Genomic DNA, 23,061 nt, shown 5'->3' on the forward strand with positions numbered 1-23,061 from the left:
AAACAACAAATGCATAAATTGAGCGGAAAATAACAGTCAAACATTAACAAAAAATAATCCCAAATTAAACATTCACCATTTAATAAACAGTCTTACCAATAACCCTATTATAATAGCATTAATATACGAACTTGTTCACCTTCAACAACTTAAAGGAATAAATTATTAAAAAAAGATAGCCTACCAGAAACATTCACATTTAATAAAGTAAACGTACTTTACACTTTTATGTTGCTGACCTTAAAATGTGACGTAACTTTAGATTACACAATTATGTTTTTATAGCATGAAAGGCAAGATAGCTTTTCTACCCTTGGGGTAGTCAGAGAATTCCTTCTTGTAGTTGCGGTGTTTACCAAGAGCCCATACTGACATCTGGTATAAACCAACCACTGCAAATATACCAGCTGCAAAGAAAGCATATGTATTAGCATATTAAGACCAGCATTAGCTTATTGGTTAAGATTTTCACTCTAACGACATGCCCTAAGGGATTTATTATATGGGTTTAAGGCAAATGAAAGCATCATGTCCTAGAACAAGAAATTGAAGATGTGTTGCCACGTATGTCACATAATACATGCAACTAAATTTCCTCCCCATTGTGGGGTTATCGATGTCAACATAACACAAATAGTTTCTTAAATTTTTGGAACGAAGTTCCTTATCGCGCGTTGTGAACGGGGGCTAGACGGAAAAAATTCTTACGAAAAGTTGTCACGACACTTTTTTGCTATTTGCTATTGTAATACACCGGTTCTCGTCCGATCACCGAAGTTAAGCAACGTCGGGCGAGGTCAGTACTTGGATGGGTGACCGCCTGGGAACACCTCGTGATGTTGGCTTTTTTTTTTTTTCGTCGTAAGATTGGTGTCGAGAAAATCTATCATACTGTTATGATACCAATTAACATATAAATTAATCGAAAGGAATTTCGTTCCATCCGGGTGTCCCTTGACACCTCTAAAGTTTTTATTTTTCTCCTAATATACCTAAATATATTGTGTCTGGTTTATTTGTTAGTACGAAAATTCAATAATAATTGCAATATTTGGTGGATTGGTACTTCAGCTGCTTGTCTATTCAGATGACCTTAGTATATATTTTACCTTTCAGTATGGTGTAGTAAAAACTGTTTAATAAAAAAAGGAGAGTAGAACATACCTGGAGCACATTTGGTCAGGATTGTAAAGAAGAGCCATGATCCAAACTCATAAGTGTAATTGGGGCATGACACAAAGTTGAAGAGTTGAGAGAAAGGGTTGCTATCTGGGACAGGAATGCGCCTGACCTTGGTGCCAGGTGGTCGGAGGTTCTTGAGCAAAATATGGATGCTCAAATTACCCAATTCACAAATCTAAAATGATGTTGTACAAAATTTTATTTTTAAAATCTCGGACAATATAGAATTGAAAGACTAAAATCAAATATACACATTATTATTGTTAACATTCAGATCCTCTAGAGAAAAAATACTAAAATTTATTGGCAATTTACATACATTAAAAAAACATGTGTCATATTGTTAAACTCAGACATTAATGTACCAAATCAATTAATTTTATTAATGAATGTAATATAAATTTATGAATAGTATTATAAAATGTAAATATAAAATTTTAAAAAAGGATAATATTGAGTAATATACTTACAGTGAATCCAACTAATCCAACATAAACACAAATGTTACTCGGTGCTGTGTATAAGGGATGGTTAATGTGATATGCAATGTATAATGCAAACAGCCAATAATATGAACAATTTTTAAACAAATTTCTTAGGGGCATAGTACCATGTGAGAAACGGTGAACAAACAAAGTTTCTAGAACTCTCTTAGCATAGTGCACTGACCAGCAAATAGCCGCAATACTGTAAACAATATGTAAAAATTTTAAAAACATTGCGAAAGTCTATCATATTTTTATCTTAAGTCTTAACTCTGAATATGAACCTGAAAACTATGCAATATTTTGACAGTAAAAAAACTACATATTTCGATTAACTCAGATGTACCTTGCTATAATATAAATAAAGAATAAATATCAAAAAGCTATGATAAATACCTTGCTACAGTTCCAGGTGTCGAAGTTTGCTCTCCATACAGAAGCCATGGTCTTTGATACGCCCAAAGGTACACAAATAATGGGCCTGCATACTCAGCTAAAAATACATTCTTCCAAGACACTTGAGGTCCAAGATCTTGAAGATAGAGCTTGGCACCATTTACTATGTTTAAAGATTGTAATGTAGCCTCATCTTTTAATGATCTACCTTTTAACTCAGTTTTTATTGATTGTCTGTCCGGATAAAGGTTTTTCTTTAAATTTTTATAAATCTTCTGTTTAACGTCTTTAACAGTGGCAGAATCGTTTACATTTACCTTTCCAATAGGTTTTGATCCTGACACACTCAGGATTTCAAGCTTAAAAGAAAATAATTTTGATGGTTTATGATTTAAATCAATAAAATATTGAGTAAATATAGAATTGTACATACCTCCATCTTAAAAAAATACCGAATCACTTAATTATTGCGCTAGCATGAACTGCTGGACAGTGGCTGTATTGAATATGAACAAATAAAGTCAAAGGTCACAGAGGAAATTGTAAAAGAAATTTTAATTGACTCGTGCAAGCAAATTTAAAATTGGAATTGCTACGCACAAGGGAAAAATATACAGTTATAGGTTTTTATTCCGTAAAAACACAAGTAGTTTTTTTAGCAAATTTCTATTTTAAAGAATTAAAAACACCAAATCATCGGACAAGACCGGGGTATCATAGACAATTTATAAGCTATAAGTAATACGTATTAAGATTTCAATTTTCATCCATCACAGATACATTACTAAGGCGGATGGAGTTGTCAATTGTCAATATCTTGTTGTAAATTGTCATAGATCTACTCTAATGTCAGAACTACATATGACAGTAACAGATAATAAAGCTTGGACTTGAATTAATTTTGTAATGCGGGGTTTGTAAATCAGGTAGACCTATATGAAAATAAAAAACCAAAAACTTGGTTTATTGAATTTTTCACATAAATTTGGGGTATGTGAAAAAAGTGTGAATACAAAAGTTTTAGATCTTTTTATTATCTACAACTTTGCCATTTGACTTTTTTCCATAGGACTTTTAGTTTTGGGGGAAATCGAGAAAAACCGTTTTTTACCCTATAAACTCACCCTTACCCCTTCCCGACCTCAGATCGCCCGTAAATTATTTTTCTTTAATTTTTATAATATTCTCCTCCTTTTCCAATGGCGTTCATCCTACTATTTTTTTTTTGGTTTCAATAATTATCGACTCTGATCTAAGGGGGCTGCTATGATTTTTAAATAAATTGATCGAGCAGAAGCGGACGTAGAGTGGTTATACGTGTCTAGGAGCAGATAAGGCTCTGCTGTTACCGCATATCGCCTATGGTGGTAGCATCTTGCGGTTAAGTGGGTATACACGGTATTCCCAGTAGTGAATCTTACATAACCCTTTCCCACTACGCTGTCGCGCCACGGGATGTCACTGTAACTAATGAGTATAGAAACATGGATGAATACCTAAACATACCATGTTACCGCGCTGCTATTTTATTTCAACCTCTTGCATATGATTGACTTTTGAAGTAAAACTTCTTTAGGCGCGACTAGGGAGTAACTCAGATTAACGTAGTTTCCGCTATTTAAAATAGTACGAAGACGGAAGTAACGCGTTTTATAAGTCCGTCAGCGCCATCTAGTGGTGCATTATTTGAACTGATTTAAGTCAGTTTCTTGGTTTAGGATAGCATTCATTCGTTTTATTTCATACTGATTCTTGTAATTATGTTCTTATTAGTATATTTATATTTCAAATGAAAATCCTTACTAGTAACATGATACCAAATTAAAATTCCACTAAAAAGGGAAGGTTCCATCCAAGCTGGCTTTTCTTTTGTTATACATAGTAGTAGGCCAGTTTTTTCGCTTAATTTCGTATTTTACCACTTTGGAAGAAGTAAATTAATACCAAATTATTATCTTAAAAATCGAGTCTATTTTATATAAAAATAACCAAGTTGTATAAGAGAATAGAAAAGTGAATAAAAAAAAGGGTGAGTGTACTGCGCGTGCGTGTCTTACGTGCGCGCGTAAGAAGTTATACTTCTTTGGCATTATTAAAAATAGTTTGGCTTTGTTCCACCTCCAGTTTTTGATGTTTCACAGCGATAAGATGACAACTTTTTTTTTGTATTAAATTTAGTGCACTTATACTGATTCATCAATTGTTTTTTGTCTCTTGTCCTTATATTTGCTAGATTAAATCAGAAAAATTACATGTTTTGATTAAACAATGTGGTCATTTTTTTAATCAAAACATTACTCGATAATAATAATACATACGGATAGTTAACCTCAATTGTATTGAAGCACTTAGGAAGGTTGATGAGCACAGTTTTTTGACAAATATTAATTAGTATTGGTTTAAATATTCAATTTAAATCACTTGTGCGCGCATTGTAAAATTTCACTCTCATAAATTTTTCATAACGCGCCTAAAGAAGTATAACTTCAAAAAATTCAACAGTTTTTAAAAAAATGTTTTAAATTGCAAAGTTTTTTGAAAATCTCTAAATATACTTATTGATTTATTACTTTTAAAATAAGTAAATTAATAATAAATTTTCTGACGATTGCGACGTTCTATAATATTCAATAACAAGGTTATAATGACTCCTTTTCCAGTCTTTGATTATTCAATTGTAATTAATTATTTGCATGCAATCAAAAACTATTTTTAATAACGCCAAAGAAGTAAGTATAACTTCTTACGCGCGTACATAAGTACACGCACCCTTTTTTTTTAGTTTCGTATCTGTTTCTAGAATGTCAGGTGGAGTTAAATTTTCATCAGTATCAACTATCATCGGTGTTCCTTGACATTTTTGCTACTAAAGTTTTAATCCAACAAAATATTACTCAAATTTGTATGTATAGTCCTTTTCATGAAAGAAGTCCCCCAGACGCGGCGCTGCAATCGCATGACGTAATGTTGCCATTTATGAGTAAAAAATTTACCTATTTTATTTACATTTAGCAGATGTAATTTATCAAATAATACTACATATTTTCTGCATACTTCGAACAATATTTCTGTTATGTAAAAAGTATATTTTTATTTACTTATATTAGCGGTGCTCTACCTACTTACAGGGAAAAGATGAGAAAATAGGGTAAAGAAAAGCAATACAATTTTTTATTCAGAGTTTTAATGCATAATTGTTGGGTTACAATTTTTTTCGAAATACACGCCGCTGTTCTACCTTCGTTTGTAATTCTTGTTACAGTTTTCTCTGACACACCTGCAATTAAATTATGAACAATTAAAAATAATAGTAACTTTAAGTTTATAATGCTTATGTAATATGTAATATATGTTTTAATTTCAGTTACCTAATTTCATCACGTTATGTATTTGTTCAATTTTGTTGCAAAAACGAATTTATATCATAAAGGTCCCATCAATACAGCAAAAAATTATTAAATGGCAACTCTAAAAAGTACCTGTTATGGCGGCAACTCTCTTCCGAACATTGTTTAGTGGTATTAAAACACCTTGATTCTTATATTCCGCTTCACAGAACTCTTTCACCTTTAATATAATTTCTCGAGCCGAACTTTTTACAACTTTTGGCATTGTAATCAATCTTCAAAATGCACTAAGCTAGTTAAAAATTCACAAAAATCTACCACAACAAACGAACTTGATAACATCGACGAATGACAACATTGCCGACCTGTCAAATTTAGTTCCAAAAATCACCGCGGGACTTCTTTCATGAAAAGCACTATACGCCAGTAGCGCCAAAATGGACAAAGTCTGTTATTGGTCTATTGGCTTGGAACCAGCGCTCTCACCACAGATAATGTGTACTTAAATTGAATTGAAACCTCCTTGGTCGGGACACATTGTACTTTAATAATCAAAAAATTGTTTAAAAGCATCGTTTTGTTAGGAGAATAATGCTTTAATTTAATTTTTAATAGTCTTACAGAAGTATGAAAATAAAATATGCCAATAAAAGTCTGTATTTCATTTCATAATTAGAATATTACCGAATGAGATTATATAAAAATATTAACTCTATTGCTAAATTTTATTCAACAATAAATTGGATTGTTTTTAAGGACCAAACATTTGTATTTTTCAGGAGCATACCTAGCTTTTTCCAATATTATTAAAATTATGTAACTTTAAAAAAAAAATGTTTTTTTGTTGGTAGACCGTAGATGGTACATTGTACAATGTACATTGACAGATAGTTGTTTTTGTTAATGTGTGAGTGTTAAGTGTATTAAATGGCGAATCGTGCATAGTTATGCGTATTTCATCATAATAAATAATTTACACTAAAAATACTATTCAAATACTTTGTTATATACAGTTTCAAGTATTCAAAATGCGTTCTGTAGTAGAAATAGGAGCCAGTGTCCCAGCTTTTTTGGGAAAATTGTGGAAACTGGTCAATGATTCAGAGACCAACCATCTGATATCGTGGAGTCCTGTAAGCATATTTCTGTTGTAAATAAACCATAAAACTGTTATATAACACATTAAGTAGTTACAAAGAAAAATAAACTGTCTATATTTTTTTATAGTAGCTATTGAAAAGTACATCCTTTCTATTTAAGACAACCAGGTGACGACAACAACGTCATTGGGAATGAAATAAATAAATAGTTTCGTGTCACGTTTTATACCATGCTTAAGGACTGGAAATGCTAATAAACAAGAATTATCTAAAAGATCACTTTTTCTGACATCTAAAGCAGCTATACTAGATTATGTCTATACATATTTGATTTTTTAGTTAAGTGTTGTTAAAAAACATTTGTTTTCATATATAGCTATTAAAACTAAAGAAATATAAGGCAATAATTAATTTTAAAGAATTAAATTTTTTATTAAATTATGTTTTTATTAGTTCATATAATTTTATGAGTATGTACATTTTCTAGGGAGGAAAGACTTTTGTTATAAAAAATCAAGCTGATTTTGCCCGGGAGTTGCTACCTTTATACTATAAACACAATAATATGGCAAGCTTCATTCGACAGCTAAATATGTATGGTTTTCATAAAATTACATCTGTTGAAAATGGGGGCCTGAGATATGAGAAAGATGAAATTGAGTTTTCACATCCTTGCTTCATGAGAGGTCACGCTTATTTACTTGAACATATCAAAAGAAAGATTGCAAATCCTAAATCAATTGTTGCAAATAGTGAAGGTGGAGAAAAAATTATCATAAAACCAGAGCTTATGAATAAAGTGTTAGCTGATGTTAAACAAATGAAAGGAAAACAGGAAAGTCTAGATGCAAAATTTAGTGCAATGAAACAGGAGAATGAAGCTTTGTGGAGGGAAGTAGCCATACTTAGACAAAAACATATAAAACAACAACAAATTGTAAACAATGTCAGTAAAATTGCTAACATACCATAAATTGTAATTTTAATTTACTTAAGAATATTGTACATAATCTTAATTTTATTTGCAGTTGATTCAATTCTTAATGTCACTAGTTCAGCCAGCTAGAGCACCAGCGGCTAGTGGTAACAATGTAGGTGTAAAGAGACCCTATCAATTAATGATAAATAGTGCAGCTCACAATGTCAGTGATGCATACCCAGGGACAATTAAGAATATTAAACTAGATAAAGAAAACTTATTAGAAGAGACAAATGAGGATAATTTGGTTTGTAATATTAATTGTTATACTGTATGTTATAAATACATAAATGTTAAATAAAAAAACCAGATTTTTATAATTGTAAATTGTTATTTTATATTTTAGGAGGATGGACCAACAATTCATGAATTAGCACATGACGATATTCTAAATAATGATCCTTCACAAGACTCATTAGATGCAACTGGCTTTGTAACCGTTAATTTATCACCTGTACCTATTAACAATTCTGGCAATACTGATGGTACAACATTACCCACTCAATACCATGTTACAATGGAGGACGATGAAGATACTGAAACAGGTTATATTTTAATATATGTATATTACAAATGAAATAAAATTTATATGTTAATGTTTTGTTAAAAATACATTCTACCTTTTCTGCTTCTAACATATTTAGATGGAATAAGACTACGGTATCCCAACAATTTTACCAATGGCATGTTAAGAAGTCCGAACGCTCAACCAATTGTAACTTCACCATCACCTATAATTACTTCTGCATCTCCAATAGGTCAAACTGCAATGGAACAAATTTTTGTTACTGTACCAAGCACTTCAAAACCTAAAACAAGAACCTGCAAGAAAAATGTGTCCAACACAAAGAATATAAACAACATAACATTAAACAATTATAATACAATAAATCCATCTGCTGATTTTAAGCTTCCTGCTGAAATATTTGCAAGTGATGATTCTATAAGTGATGCTGGAGCTGGTGGGACTGATGACATAAATAATTTCAATGAACTTAATGGAAATGATTTAGTTATGTCCACATTAAAAGACAAGATGCTAGGAGGAATTAATATTAAGGTTGAAAGTGCTGAACAGGTTCAGCAGCCAAGTAGTACAGAGAAAAAAGCTAAGAAATCCAAAGATAATACAAACAATTTTAATTTAGCTGATATAAAGACTGAACTTCAAGATGATTTTGATTGGAATAACATGACCTTGGCTACAGTACACAACAATCCAAACCTCAATAAGTTACAAACAATGTGAGTATTTCTAGTGTGTCTTTTGATTCATCATTAATTCAATAATTATGATGCTCTGAGGGAGTCAAATAAAAAATTAGTACAGAACTGATTTGTTCTGATACTTCATGCAATTTTTAATTATTTAGTAATAGAAAATTTCAATATTCAGGTGTAGGAGGGACAACCACAATCGAGAGGATTATTCTCTTTTTGCATCAAATTCAAACAAGTATGTGAAAACTAATCCTAATTATTTGAAAATGTGTTGCTGTAGTAGTCTATTATAAATATTTATTGAGACTTTAGTACGAAATTCTCAAATTTTGATACAAATTCAAAAAGTATTTACAATAGTCTGACCTTTAAAATGCTTGGTAGGTTACATATGTTAAAAATGTTGTTGATACTTAATCATACAAATATATGTTATTCTTTTTTATAGGAACGATATTGATGACCATTTAGACACAATGCAAAGTGATCTGGAATCTTTGCGGGATCTCCTAAGAAATGATTCTTATTCATTTGACACCAACACATTGCTAGGGGTAAGTGTTATGTATACTATTTAATTATATATTTTTACATTTTGTATCTTTAACATATATGTATACGAAAAATATATATTTGTATTTGAGACAGTACATTAGTTATAATACAAATTTTTATTAAGTAAGAATTCGGTAAGTTGTAGTGATAGTAATTATCCTTGTCTATACTACTTTATAAATTGCACAACAAAAATTTTGATGTGCCGCCTTTATTTCAAGATGTAGTGTGATTGCGAATACCGAGTACTGACATAACGCACACAAACGTGCACCGGTGTAAACAGTGACGTATTACGCGGTGATGTTGGCGCTCCTGGCGCGAGTCACGTTGCACCTAACGTGTAGGAGCCGCGTGCGAAGCCTTGTGCGACCTACTACCACTCCACTTCCTCACACCGCTCTCTCGCCCATGTTGTTGTCCCGCGACCGGATTGTACATATAATTATCGTATCGATATAGATAGTATTTATATCATATTATATTTGTGTGGATTGATTAGGGTTGGGTCGATATAATCTGTGCAATGCATAATTAGATTTTGCTTTATTTAAAGAAATTATAAAACATAATTTATTTTAGAATTTTGTCTAGGGGTTTTGGTATTTAATATAATCGCTACTACACAAAAATAGAGTACATTCACAAATTAGTGTGTCTGTTTAATCTTTTTATAGTGGAAGTTTAATCATTCGTAACATTAAGATATTTTTTTACATATTTACGTAAAAAAGTAGTGTGCTTTAATTATACCACAAGAGTGTTTTACTCGAATAGTTCATACAATACTTTTGTTCTTTTAGGATTGATTCTAATAAATTTAAAGGTGAATATAAGATGACGAGTAAATTTTCGTGTGATTGCGCGGCCCGTAACCAAACTGTCAGCGATCCCTATCCCAATAATGAGATTTTGTTTCGCGAGATTCCAAGGTTGCGACATCGGCGATAGGGATATTGAGAGAACTACATCAAACTTTCATACAAAAATGTTGGAATCGCTATCGCTGTCAGAAGGGGGCAAAAAAGATGTACAATACAGATTGATTTTTTGTCGGATATTTTGAATCGTTTTGGTATTCCAATTTTATATACGAGATATAATATGAGATTAGGTGTACAGAACAGTTTCAAGTTTTGTTTTTAATTATAATAAGATTATATATTGAATTGTGAAACTTGCACTTCTCAATAAATATTACAGGAATATAGCAAGGCAGTATCTCATGTGTATAACTAAATCTTTTAGGTGTCTTCTTACATAGGATACTTGAAAGGGGCAGAAGTGGCAGCCATATAACCAACTTCACGGCTGATATTAGTAGGACAGACCGATAAGTGTTATAGAAATAACATATTTTTGTCTAATACAACTAGACTCGACGGCAATTTTACTAGAATTCGACGGCTATTTTATTAGAATTTAAGTGACGTATGTACTATTGTCCGTAGACTCCTGATACAAGCTTGCAAACAACGATGTCTTTCAACCCATCTTTGAATGAGCACATACAAAATGGACATGTAATAACAGATTTTGAACAATATTAATTTATCTTTTACGATCTGTAATAAATTTTGTAAAGATCGTAATGCAAATGGACTGTGAATGATTAAAATGTTTTACTTTAATTTTTCAGTTGTTTGGATCAGATGACCCATTCTACGGGTTGTCTTACAATGCAACCGATGAACGAGCTAAAGCTACCAATGGTAAGTTAGAGGGTATGTGACTTGACTGCAATTTATATACGAACATTCATTATGGTCTTAGTTTTCATATCGTAATACCTAAAATGAATATAGTGTAGATAGCTGGTACAAATTGTAGATTAATTATTATGAGAACCATGTTGGAAGTCAAGATCTCTAAATTTGTATAAAAGTATTATTGATGTCATACGTGTGGCCTACTTTTTGCAATAACAGGTTCAGAACTTTCCAGATCAACGATCTTATCCTCGAAGGAAAAAGTATTGTTTAGTTTATTTCAGTTGTTTTTATGTTAAATTGTAGATACATCCAAACAGTATCCGATGATTGATTTTGATTGGCTGATTGGTAACAGCGAAACATCACAACCGGCAAAGTAACTACTTCATCTCACAAGATTATCACACCTGACGCTGCACGATCCTATATCGGATGTTAATTCTTGGTGAACTTTGTAGACATAAGTTAGGTTTCATAAACATGTGCGATTATTATCTGTACACATCCTTTTGTCACATAGGCTAGAGATAGTATTTAACAGGCCATGATTTGAACATGATTTGAACCGTTATCAGTTCAAAGGTTAATTTAGTGGGGTTATGTTAATTGTTTTTATTGTTAATTAAAGCGAAGAAGATGAAAGGTGAGATTTCAAATGTAACCTGTGACGAGACTCGCGTCCAGAGCCCTTTCAATGAGGATGATGGTAGTAATTATTATTATATAATTTTATTTGTTCGCGTAGGTATGTGGTTTATTTGCACGTAATTAGAATTAAGCTTAAGAAGCCCAAACGCATGTCATTTCAGCTACTGAAGCATATCTTCAGTTAGCTTTTACGCATGTGCGCCCAAGGTATGTTAGGGGAAGGTTTTATGTGTAGTGAAATCGTTATCACTTACTAAATAACTACGGTTATAATAAATATAATTTTTTATATAATTAAAGCGTACATTTTTGACTTTTTATATAATAGTATTACAAATTTACCCTTATTCATAGAAACTCAGTGTTATTGCACTGTGTTAGCAAAGGTATTTTTATGTTTATTTCAATCAAAGCCGGAGATTTAGTTTGTATGAATAAGGTAGTTATTCTTTAAGAGATTTATATTTAATGCTTAAGCCTGCTTTTCAGTATATTTGAAAGCTATTATTTATATACCCTATTGCTTAATTTGAAATAGTTATAGTCTAGTGTCGATAATCTTGTTTGAGTCTACACAATCAATGCAATATTTGCATGCTTTAGTCAGAGTGAACGTAAACTCCTCCAAAATAATGAAACATTTTTAACTTATTGAGAAAATGTCTAGTGTACTATTTTATGGCAATAGAGCTCTATTTATGCTTGGATATTTATATTATGGTTTTTGTATCAACGTATTAGACACGATATCGATGAGTATAGTCTTTGGTGTCTCTATACTAGGTTAATGTAGACTGTTGAATAGTGTAGTCAAACAAATAACATACTAATCTTTTTCTTGGGCAACTTTCAGCTGAAGGGAATCAGTTAATCTCGTATACAGGGAATATTCCAGACTTTGAAGACATTTCAATACCAGATTTGGATGCAGATAATTCCATGTCACCGAGCCCGAGTAGATCCACCCTTAATACACCGCAAATCGAACTTCGTTCGCCATCCTTTGTTTTAAAACACTGAAAACATAATGCACGAGTTGTTCTTAGTATAGTACCTAAAAGTTATCTGACCCAGTGCCAGTGGCGTGCTCACGAACGCCATCTGTTTTTTAATATGAAAGTTTTGACTATTGGATCAGATAATTTGAAGGCACTGTAAACAGAAAGAACATCTCGGACTCAAATTTATACAAAGGAGGCTATAGTTAAAGCTGTCCTGAAATACCGTGCTATATTTTACACCTCCTTTATATAGACTTATGTATATACAGTGTAAGAAAGTCTGATCATATTTCATTTAGCATTACCTTCTATAGAAATGCGATGAAAAATATCCAATGTAAACAGATGGCTAGTTTCAGTTTTAAAACGTTAGCCTAAATTAATTTTAAAAATTCAATGTGATCGCGAAGTACTGAAGAAAACCACACACAATACCTACTTAAATATTTTAAACATAGAAACTGTATTGCCTTTATTATCTTTCAAAAATATCATAAGCATAACATACGTACCGTCAGCATTGAGAGTTTATAGACTGGGCACGTCATGTACATTTACAAAATAAGAATATTCCTAGGTTATCGATGCGAAATATTCTCAGCTAAGTTATTTTTTTGAGTGAATTTATTATTCAGATTCGTGTGCCGATTGTTAGGTGTAAATACCATACTGTTAATTTAGCATAGATTTTTGTAGATATAGTACTAGGCATTACAGTACAATTTTTTAAAATTTCTGCTGGGGCCTTAAAGAAAACAATTATTTTTATACAACCAATATGAAATGTGGACTTTATCTACAGTTTGTATCTATGTTGTAGTTTTAGTGGCTATTAAGAAACATTAGTCCATTAGAAACCGCATTAATAATAATCGAAATGAGACAAGTTTGAAAGCATGAAATTTAAATCTTATTTGTGAAATAGATGGAGATATAAGCAACATTTTGAAGTTGTCTATTGAAAAGTTTGTGGCGCTATCTGTTATTGCAACAGTTATTGTTTCCTACATATATATTAAAAATACTTCCCATAGGAAAGTTATGCCTACATGTGTATTTAACAAGACAATATTGCATTATTGAGCATTTCGTGCCATTCACATAAAACAACAAATACAGGAATAAAGTATTTCACGTAGGGATGCATCGATACGCCTTTTTGCCGATACGATACCGATACTCTTATAGAAATATCGCCGATTCCGATACCGATACTAATGCTTATTGAATTCAAATTAAATTAAGGTAAAATATATCAAGTTTGATTAAAGTTTTTAATTTTTTTTTATTATAAAATATAAACAGTCACAAACTTTGAATAAGATTAAAGGTTGGGTAAATAAAATTAAGAATTAAGAGTAATAGTTAAATTAAAATAAATAACTGTTCATAATTAAAATTAACATTGATAAGATTTTTGTAATTCTGTATTTTATTTAATTTGGTATTGAGAAAATACTACGCGCGATAGCAGTTAAAAACCAACTAAAGTGTCTAGCGAAATAGAATACGCGGAGACTAAGCGGGTGTGAGGGGCATAGATAGTCCGAGCCTCGTTTCCCACACCCCGGATCAAACAAGATGCGCGTTTACATTACTTTTTTTAAAGCGCGAAATTTGAAAAGTATCGTTGTATCGGCAATCAAAATATCGCCGATACCGATATATCGGCAAACCCAAAGTATCGCCGATATATCGGTATCGGTATCGGATGCATCCCTAATTTCACGTTTATAATATTACTTGTAAGGAATTTGTACATTTTCCGTTTAATTACATTATTTGCATTTATGTACTATTATAGATTTGTAACAGCAGTTGTTTTATACATTTATATCTGAAATGTCTGGCAGTGAAACTGCTAGTTTGTGCTGTATCCCCTAAGATTTTACTTATAAGTTCTATAATTAGAAGAATGTTAAATTCTGATTTGCAACCATTGTTAAAATTTTCAAGAGTTTATTGGGTGTTTACATCTGAATTAATTTGGTTATGTTATCTGTAATTTTCCTGTATATAATGGTGTATAAAATTATATTTATGAGTATTATGTAAAAAAAATTTTATACATTTTGTCTTAAGATGCCTTAAACCCAAATAAATCAAATTGCTCATAGATCTATTTTCAAAAAATATGTATAAAACTTGTGTACGAATTACTTTCATAGCGCCATCTCGTTAATATGATAGACAATCATTTCAGATGATACGAAAACACCTTTTCTTATTTTGTGTTAATTAAATTTTTTTTGTATCATGATTAGCTTACTAAAGATATGAACAAAATATGCTGTTGGTATAATATACAGATGCATAGGCATAAATTAAGTTAGTTATTTTTAAATATAATGTAATGAAACAAGTATTGAGTTTTATTATTCCTTCCATTATTTATTAAAAATATTAACACTGTTAATTAATTAAAAGTTAATCTTAAATAAGCGGTTCCAGTTAAGGAATTTCGTCTTCGGTTTCCCTGTAAAATGCGAAAGTGACCTCTCAAATGACGATGGAAGTACCGGAAGTAATTTTAGTGTGTACTCTCTTCTCTGATCCTGAAATGGAGCCCACATACCCCAGATACATTTAGTAGGGGATGATTCCAAATTGACGTGAAATATTGACTACTGGCAATAAAGTTGTACTTGTATTGGGTTATAATGGGAACCCATGGTGTTTCCTAATATTTTTAACAGTGATTATATTTCGTTTGATGTGGGAGAATTTTATTAGACCTTACAATCATTATTTTAATACTTTAAATTATTATATTTATGTTCTGAAATACAGTTAAGTATATACCTAATTAACTTTATTTCTCATTATATGAGTATACGTTTTCGAGGAGCTTGCCACAAAAATATAACTATCTTTTATTAATATTTTAACACAAATTTTTACATTCACACAAAATTTAGTTTAATTTGTATTGCACAAAACTTTTCTAGAGTGGCTAATTTATCTAGATTACTTGTCTATTTAGACATTTTCTAAAAAATAAAATCCGTTAGCTACATTTTATGACAAAAATTTCCAGACATTTTTATTAGTCCACTATCACGACTACATACAATTTTTTTGAGACATGAAAGTCACATGCATGTCATTATAATTCAATGAATTTTTAAACTAATGAATACGTAATTTACGCATTAGGGTAGGTAAAAAAGTTGGTGCTGTTGATCTATTTTTAACGCCATCATCAATGTAGGGACCTGGTTTTGAGAAAAGTACTGTATGGAGGGTTGGCAATTGCATTCCTAATGTACAAACTAGTTCTGCCGACATATTACGACAACCCTGAACATCAAGAAATGTTAACTTCTTGCAATTACTGATAATTCCTTGAATTGTTGTGTCTGTTAATTGATTGCAACCCTGTAATTAAAAAAAATATTTAATGTAAAATTGAGTTGAAAAATAAACCATTATTCAATTACCAAAATTCCAACTAATAGTGTTTCTTTTTAGCAAATTTTAACAATACATACCCTTAATTCCAAGTGCCTCAATCTCTTGAGCCCTCTGACAATTTCAATTACAGCATCATCTTTTAAGTTATAACAGTCTGTCAGATTAAAATATTCAATACTAGGGCAGTTTTTGACTAGATGCATTATCCCTTCATGAGTTATTTGTTGACATCGGCTAAGGTTAAGACACACAAGTTCTTTAAATGAAAAGGCATATGTTAGACTTACATCTGTTATTCTATTACAGCCACTTATATTTAAGTCTCTGAGGCTCCTAAAGCGTGCCAAAGAATATCCACTATATGATTCCATGGATAATTTTTCACACAAAAGCATGACTTCATATTTCCGTCTGGCATCTCGCACAATTTCTTCTTCAGCCCTCGAGCCAAGATAGATCTTGTTGTTTGTTATGGAGCTATCATAATTTGATGTTATATTACCATCTTCTTGCCCTTCTGTTTCCACTTTACCCATACCCGTAAGGCCAGCATCAGATACTTTATCACAATGACTTAACTTTAAAGTGTGCAAATATATTTGATTCTTGAAAATAAGTTGGATTGAAGTGTCTGTCACTGCATTGAAACAATAGCTGATATCTAGCATACGGAGGTTAGGTAACTTTTCAGAAATCATAATCAAACCACTCTGTTCCAAGTTAAGAGAATTTATATCTAACTCTTCCAAAATAGTATTTTCATAAGAACAGATACCTTTCTCAATACCTTCTTTGCTGATAAGATCACATTGGGATATATTCAGTTGCTTAAGCTTCTTTAGTTTCTGTAATTCAACTACTCCTAAATCTGTAACAGCTCTACATCTTTGAATGTTTAAGCATTCTAGATTTACTAAATTATTACAAATATACACTAAAGACTGATCAGTTACTCTTGTGCAAAGTCCAATATCAAGCTCTCTTAAGCAAAACTGATAGTTTGATAGCGAAGATATGCCAACATTAGTAAGTTGATCGCAAGAGTGTACTTGAAGATATTGCAGTTTTAGGTGTTCTGTTTCTGCTAGTGATTTAAGAGCTACACCATCAATTAATGTCTTAGAAAACAATAGTCTTTTTATATTCTTAGCCCTTGCTGTTAAAAACTGATGTACAAAGTAAAATGTTAAGACACTCTCTGATGGATTATCATATATATTAGATCCCGGAGGATAGAATCTTTTAACAAGACCCAAATGAAACTGCAGTGAGCATCCTGATAAATTTAGTTCTTCTAATTCAGGAGCTGTCTCAACAAACCGGCTGAATAAGGCATCTGTAAGGTATTGATTTCCTGACAAACTCAAACATTTCAATTTCTTTAAACTAGTTGCGAGTAGCCCTTCAGTTTTTCCTTCTAATAGGCATCCTGACATAAACAAGTCTTTACAGTTTTCAATATTTAGAATCTCTAAGTTTGTACATTTCTGTAAAATATTAACAAAAACTTTTTCTCTTATATCACAGTTTTGTAGTGTTAGGCATCTTATGTTTACACCATTTCTATCCCAAAAGTTTTTTAATTTATTGGACAATTCAACCTCACAAAATAAAAAGTTGTCATAAAGAATATCAGAGTCTTCAAAGATTTGTAGTGGAGAAATTTCATCATTTAAATCTGCTTTGTATAGTATAACAGTTTTATTTTTTAGGAAACTATAATCGTTAGCCGCTAAGTACCAAGAGCGACATGTTTCACTTGCAGATTTTCGGTCCGATTTGGGTAAATACTTAAATATGTACACTAGTACCTGTTGAAAAAAACAAAAATTATGATTATTAAGATATAATTAATATAGATTATAAAACATTAAAATTGTCCATTGCGTTTTAGACGTTGAGTTCTAATTGCAATGTATTTTTAGAACAACAAATAGAAAGTCTTTTGTTTTTTATTTTTTTTTATCTCAAACCGGAAGATCTCGATTATGATACGTCAATCGATAGTAGGTATCAAGGTGGTAAAAAATCACGTGAAAATAGTATAGGCAAACAAAGAAAAACCACTTTGCAATACGGAAGGAAACACAAGGTACTCACCTCGTATGGTAATTCCATTTTAAACTTTTTACGGAAAACTTAAACTTGCCTTTAACATCTTATTATACAACCGTATTATGCTTGTTTTGTTGTCAAATCCCACAACATTTATATTTACATCTAAACTGCATGACACTTTATAAAAATTTAAAACCGAAACGATGATGATTGTAAAGTCATAGGACTGATTCTGAACAAAAACTCCGAACGACAATTAAATTTTTAATGTTGTGACAGCCGGACAGCGTTCTATTATGACAATAATCAGCTGGTATTCATCGCACAGACAATAATATATTATATTCAACTATATTGATAATCGCCTTAAAATGTCGGATATAAAAAACTTTATAAGCCAATAAATATATCATTTTTTTCGCGTCGAGCTGACGAGACTGAGACCCTGTCTATTAAAGTATTCAGAATTTCGTGATCCTCTTCAATCTTGGAAAGCTACTACATATTTTTAAAATTAAAGCCATAAAATATATTTTATAATTGCTTGTAGTTTATAGATGGGTTTCGGAATAGTTATGTTTTTGTAAAATTGGTTATTAATAATTATGTATGTCTTTAGGATCGAAAGTAATGTTTCTTCTCGAATCAAAACCATTTATTTCACTAAAATTTAATCGCTTACAATTAGTCATATTATTACTTCTAAGCTTTATTTTATTTATTATGGTACAATATAATTATATACCTAAACTATATTTTTCAATGAGGACATGCATTTGATTCAAGGCATTTTTTTTGTACCTAATAATAACAACCATAGAAATAATAAGATGACTAGTAAGTAGCAACCTTATACAGTTCTTAATGAAAAGCGATTAAGTAAAATAATAAAATAAGGATTAATTAATAAAGGTTTTATTATGAGTATTATGACAAATAATAAAATTATTTACACTACGTACCTTGAATACCTAATACACTCGCTTCTGCATGTAAATCATTATTAATTGAAAAATAAATTGGAGCCTGGTACATAGTTCCAGTAACCTGCTGCTTTTCTTGCTCAACCTATATAGGTATATATATATATATTTTTTTTTGTATTTTTGTTATGTGTATGTTTGTGAATAAGGTAATAAAGCATAAATAAATAAATAAATATATACCTATAAGTATTGCAATACGCCACAAGAAACTTTTCAATTTATTTGAGTGTTTAATTTTTTTATTTTGTAGTACAGGTTAAGATTCCAACATAAATTATTAATCATTACCTATATTTAAATTTAAAACACTCGCCTTAGCTAATGAATATGTTGGCAGGTAAATAAAAAATACTTTTCCCTTGAATTAGGTACGTACATATTATAATCTAAAATTTCTATTCTCGACTCTTGAATAGGTTATATTTTCAAAATAAAAGTATTATGATATGTTTGTAGTAGTATAACTACATAGTCTAAAGTTCAATTACACTAACTACATTTCGAATGTTTATTACACCAATGCCCCTAAACACACCCTTACTCACGCAATGGGTGCAAGAAACATACGGATATCTCCGACTTATGTGAGTTTGCGCGGCAGGAAATAATATTGTTATTGCCACTTGTTGGGCGCCAGTAAGCTCAGAGTTGGCGGGGTGAAAGCTGTGTTTTCTAGTGAAATTTTCACGAGAAAAGCATGCGTACTTATTCCGAAAAACTTTCATATGTTTCTAAAGTTGTGTAACGGTTATTTAATGATTGTCAATGAACTAAAGTGAGGTTCAGATGTGGGAACATTGCAGAGAACAGAAAAGAGTGATTTAAAAGGAAATAAACATAATATTGAGATGTCCAGGCGAAAGCAGGCAAAACCGAGGTCTCTTAAACGTAAGTATCAAATAACTGTCACCAATTAAATCCTCGGCCCTTTTTTATTATAATTTAACTTCGTGCGCCCGTTAGTTCTACGCTATAATACAATAATATTAGAAAATTAAAATAAGCTCGTGCATAAATACAGTTTTTATACGAAATCAAATGTAGGTATAATTAAGTACTGCCGTACTTGCTTTTTATAATTTCATAGTAATACCTATTCCTTAGTTCTAACTCATGTAACGTTCGTTATACTGCAAGGTAATTAAACGGCGCAGTGCAAAGAAGTGTTGAAATACGTCATTGTCATTTAGGCTGCAGCGTTTACCAACGGCAACTGGCTAAAAATTAACGAGCATGTCACCGGAAGGTCTAAAGTGGCGGGTGATGGACAGGCTGTGCTGCGGCTGTAGCGCCCTAATATCAACGTTTTATCAGCGACGAGACTGGCGTACGTCGCGGTTTGGCACACACACATCGGAAGTTCGTTTAATTTTGTCCAAGCGTGCACTTACTACATTCATGACGTTGATAATTAACTAAAAATGTATATGAATTGTTGATATTTTTTTTAGCCCATAAACATTTTCGTGCTCTCGCGTTTTTTGCACAAGGTATGCAATGTATTTGTATGTATATTAACAATTGATCTGTTTGATGCGAGCTATCCAAAATATGTATAAGCAATTCAAGCACTGTATATCCATTTTAATTGAAATTTTAAATTTGAATGCACAAAAAATCACCAATGGACAATCGTATTTATTATAATAATGAATTTATGCCCTTTATCTACCATGTCACTATGGTTACAATAAACTATAATTTAAAAAAGAAACAACAATGTACGTGTTTGAACGATATAATGTTGTTAACTTAAGGTATTGATCTAGTAGAGTCTAGTACTTTCGTAATGTGTCCCGCGGGTGGCGCGGGATGCTGCGACTACTGTTGGCTCTAGGGATACCTAATGCAATACCTCTCGGTCACTCGTCTATACTTGACTAAAACATATTAAGATTCTATATTATTTTATACCGATAACAGTATAAAATAATATATAATCTTAATTATACGTTGACGGTCTTATTTATTAACGTACTTTTTAGCCTCAATTTTAATCTGTATATATATATACTATATCTACACGTGACGCGAAGTAAGGATTCTTCAGTAGGTTGTAGTGAGGGGTAATCTTCTTCAGCGCGATTATTTCATTTAACATTACCTATAATTACCTTTTTTCCTAGTTAGTTAGACTACTTCCGCGATTGCGTCTCCACAGAAAGCAATAGGTGTATCAATCAGTGTAGAAGAAATTCGGTAAAATTTAACTCCCTTGGATTTTATTGTATTGAATCTAGGTAAGTCACGTGGGTGCAATAACATGTCAATTTCAGTGAGGATCCCTCATGTAATCGAATTAAAATTTTACATTCACTGAAAACGTTAATCCTTCGCTGTCCCCGGCTGACTATAAAAACAAATTGGCCCGTCTTGAATTGTTAATAACGAGAACAATGGCAAAATGTATTCCTAAATCTACTAATACTTTGTACACGAGGCTCACGAATCTTCCTAAAAATAGTAGAATTTTGTTTTTGGAAAACAAAGATAAAAATATTAGTAAATAGTTTTAATTGCCTAAGACCTCTTTGTTTATAGTCAATTGCAGATGTGTTATACATTGTGGCACTGGCAATAATTTATTTTTCCCGATATACATATTTGATATTGTTAAAAAAGTCGCGAAATACGATGCCAATGTGCTTTGGGAAAGATGGAAATTTTCAGTTATAATACCACAAGAGCTTCAAAATTCAAAATCAAATGCAATTCAAAATGCCCGATAATTTTGAAGCTCGTGTGGTATTCGGGGGATTATTTTTCCGACCCAAATGTCGGCCAATAGAATTGCACCATGAGACGAAATGTACAGTTAACAAATAAGAATTTCATAATGAATAAAACAACTACTTAATACTTTTCTTGAAGCAACGACCAGAGAAAATTTTCACAAAAAATTATCAGTATAATACCATGTAGGTTGTACCACGTGACGTCGAATGGTGCAATTCTATTGGCCGATATTTGGGTCGGAAAAATAATCATTAATAATAAAACTAGATTTTTGCAAGACTTGAACGATAAGGTTGTGGGGTGGGTTGCGCGTCCATAAAACTTGTTCAGGCTCCGCTGAGGACTCCCGCGAAATTTCCCTTGGGTGGCGCGCACCTCCCGCCTTTGGGAAATACTGTGAGGCCATATCATAACAGTTTTATGTAGATTACGACCTAGCCTATTACTATGCACTAATCATTTAATTTTCAATAATGAAAAAAAAGGGTGCGTGTACTTATGTACCTACGCGCGTAAGAAGTTATACTTCTTTGGCATTATTAAAAATAGTTTTTGATTGCATGCAAATAATTAATTACAATTATTAAATAATCAAAGACTGAAAAAGGAGTCATTATAGTCAATAAAGTTCAGTTTAAATTTGAAAAATTAAATAAATAAATATGTTTCTCTTACATTAAGTGTAACATAAATTCTATTATTATTCGAATGTTTTTTTTTTAATTATTTCCAATGCCGTAGCATCTTCCGTGGGCAACTTAATTCTGTTAATTTTGTGTCACGGTGCGCGCGCATCGTAAAATTTCACTCTCATGAATTTTTCATAACGCGCCTAAAGAAGCCAAAAATATTACTAAATACCTTGATAATATGATTTTGATGTTTTTCACGTTGCATTTATTTTTCTACAAAACGTTTTAAATCAACACACACAAATGAAATGGGATTTTGATTTTGTGGTCTATTTTTTCAAAGAAAAATTTGAAATAAAAATATATTAATGCAATCTGTAAAACCAGTCAAGTATTCTTTTTGCATTCCCAAGCGAGCACAATAAATCACTCACGTGTTTTCACGCAAAATATCCATAAAGGTACCGCTACCGTGAGGTCTGACATATTTACAAATACGTATAAAACCTCATTGTGTATTCGCTTTTAAATTAATTAAAAATCTAATAAGTAATTACATAATTAATTTGTATTAAATCGTGGTAACATTTCGTGGCCTATTTTTTTACA

The 23,061-nt window shown here is 31.4% G+C and overlaps 3 protein-coding genes across 14 annotated transcripts; 1 reads left to right on the forward strand and 2 right to left on the reverse strand.

Annotated features, from left to right (window-relative positions):
- Positions 1-181: 181 nt before the first annotated feature.
- On the reverse strand, positions 182-2,824 carry LOC125050998 (probable very-long-chain enoyl-CoA reductase art-1). Its single transcript, XM_047651117.1, has 5 exons — positions 2,497-2,824; positions 2,064-2,422; positions 1,653-1,869; positions 1,165-1,357; positions 182-407 (listed from the first exon to the last, which is right to left on the reverse strand). The coding sequence occupies exons 1-5, from the start codon at positions 2,500-2,502 to the stop codon at positions 280-282; spliced, it is 903 nt and encodes a 300-aa protein (XP_047507073.1). The 5' UTR covers positions 2,503-2,824; the 3' UTR covers positions 182-279.
- Positions 2,825-6,303: 3,479 nt separating this feature from the next.
- On the forward strand, positions 6,304-14,988 carry LOC125051629 (heat shock factor protein). Of its 12 annotated transcripts, none has more exons than XM_047652137.1 (11): positions 6,304-6,543; positions 6,998-7,456; positions 7,539-7,736; positions 7,836-8,034; positions 8,248-8,734; positions 8,886-8,945; positions 9,159-9,264; positions 10,717-10,788; positions 10,905-10,977; positions 11,606-11,683; positions 12,479-14,988. In XM_047652137.1, exons 1-11 carry the CDS (start codon positions 6,439-6,441, stop codon positions 12,643-12,645), a joined length of 2,004 nt encoding a protein of 667 aa, XP_047508093.1. In that variant the 5' UTR covers positions 6,304-6,438; the 3' UTR covers positions 12,646-14,988. The 12 variants fall into 12 exon arrangements, 11 of the variants coding, with proteins under 11 accessions (XP_047508093.1, XP_047508056.1, XP_047508085.1 ...); XR_007117321.1 differs by having other exon boundaries at positions 6,306-6,543; positions 8,134-8,734; positions 11,281-11,683; positions 12,479-12,550; XM_047652090.1 differs by having other exon boundaries at positions 6,306-6,543; positions 8,134-8,734.
- Positions 14,989-14,991: 3 nt separating this feature from the next.
- Positions 14,992-18,352, reverse strand: LOC125051681 (F-box/LRR-repeat protein 14-like). The gene is made up of 3 exons (XM_047652186.1): positions 18,141-18,352; positions 16,118-17,851; positions 14,992-16,004 (listed from the first exon to the last, which is right to left on the reverse strand). Exons 1-3 carry the CDS (start codon positions 18,156-18,158, stop codon positions 15,756-15,758), a joined length of 2,001 nt encoding a protein of 666 aa, XP_047508142.1. The 5' UTR covers positions 18,159-18,352; the 3' UTR covers positions 14,992-15,755.
- Between the last annotated feature and the right edge of the window lie 4,709 nt (positions 18,353-23,061).

Source organism: Pieris napi, chromosome 1 (genome assembly GCF_905475465.1).
Source record: "Pieris napi chromosome 1, ilPieNapi1.2, whole genome shotgun sequence".
Taxonomy (NCBI): domain Eukaryota; kingdom Metazoa; phylum Arthropoda; class Insecta; order Lepidoptera; family Pieridae; genus Pieris; species Pieris napi.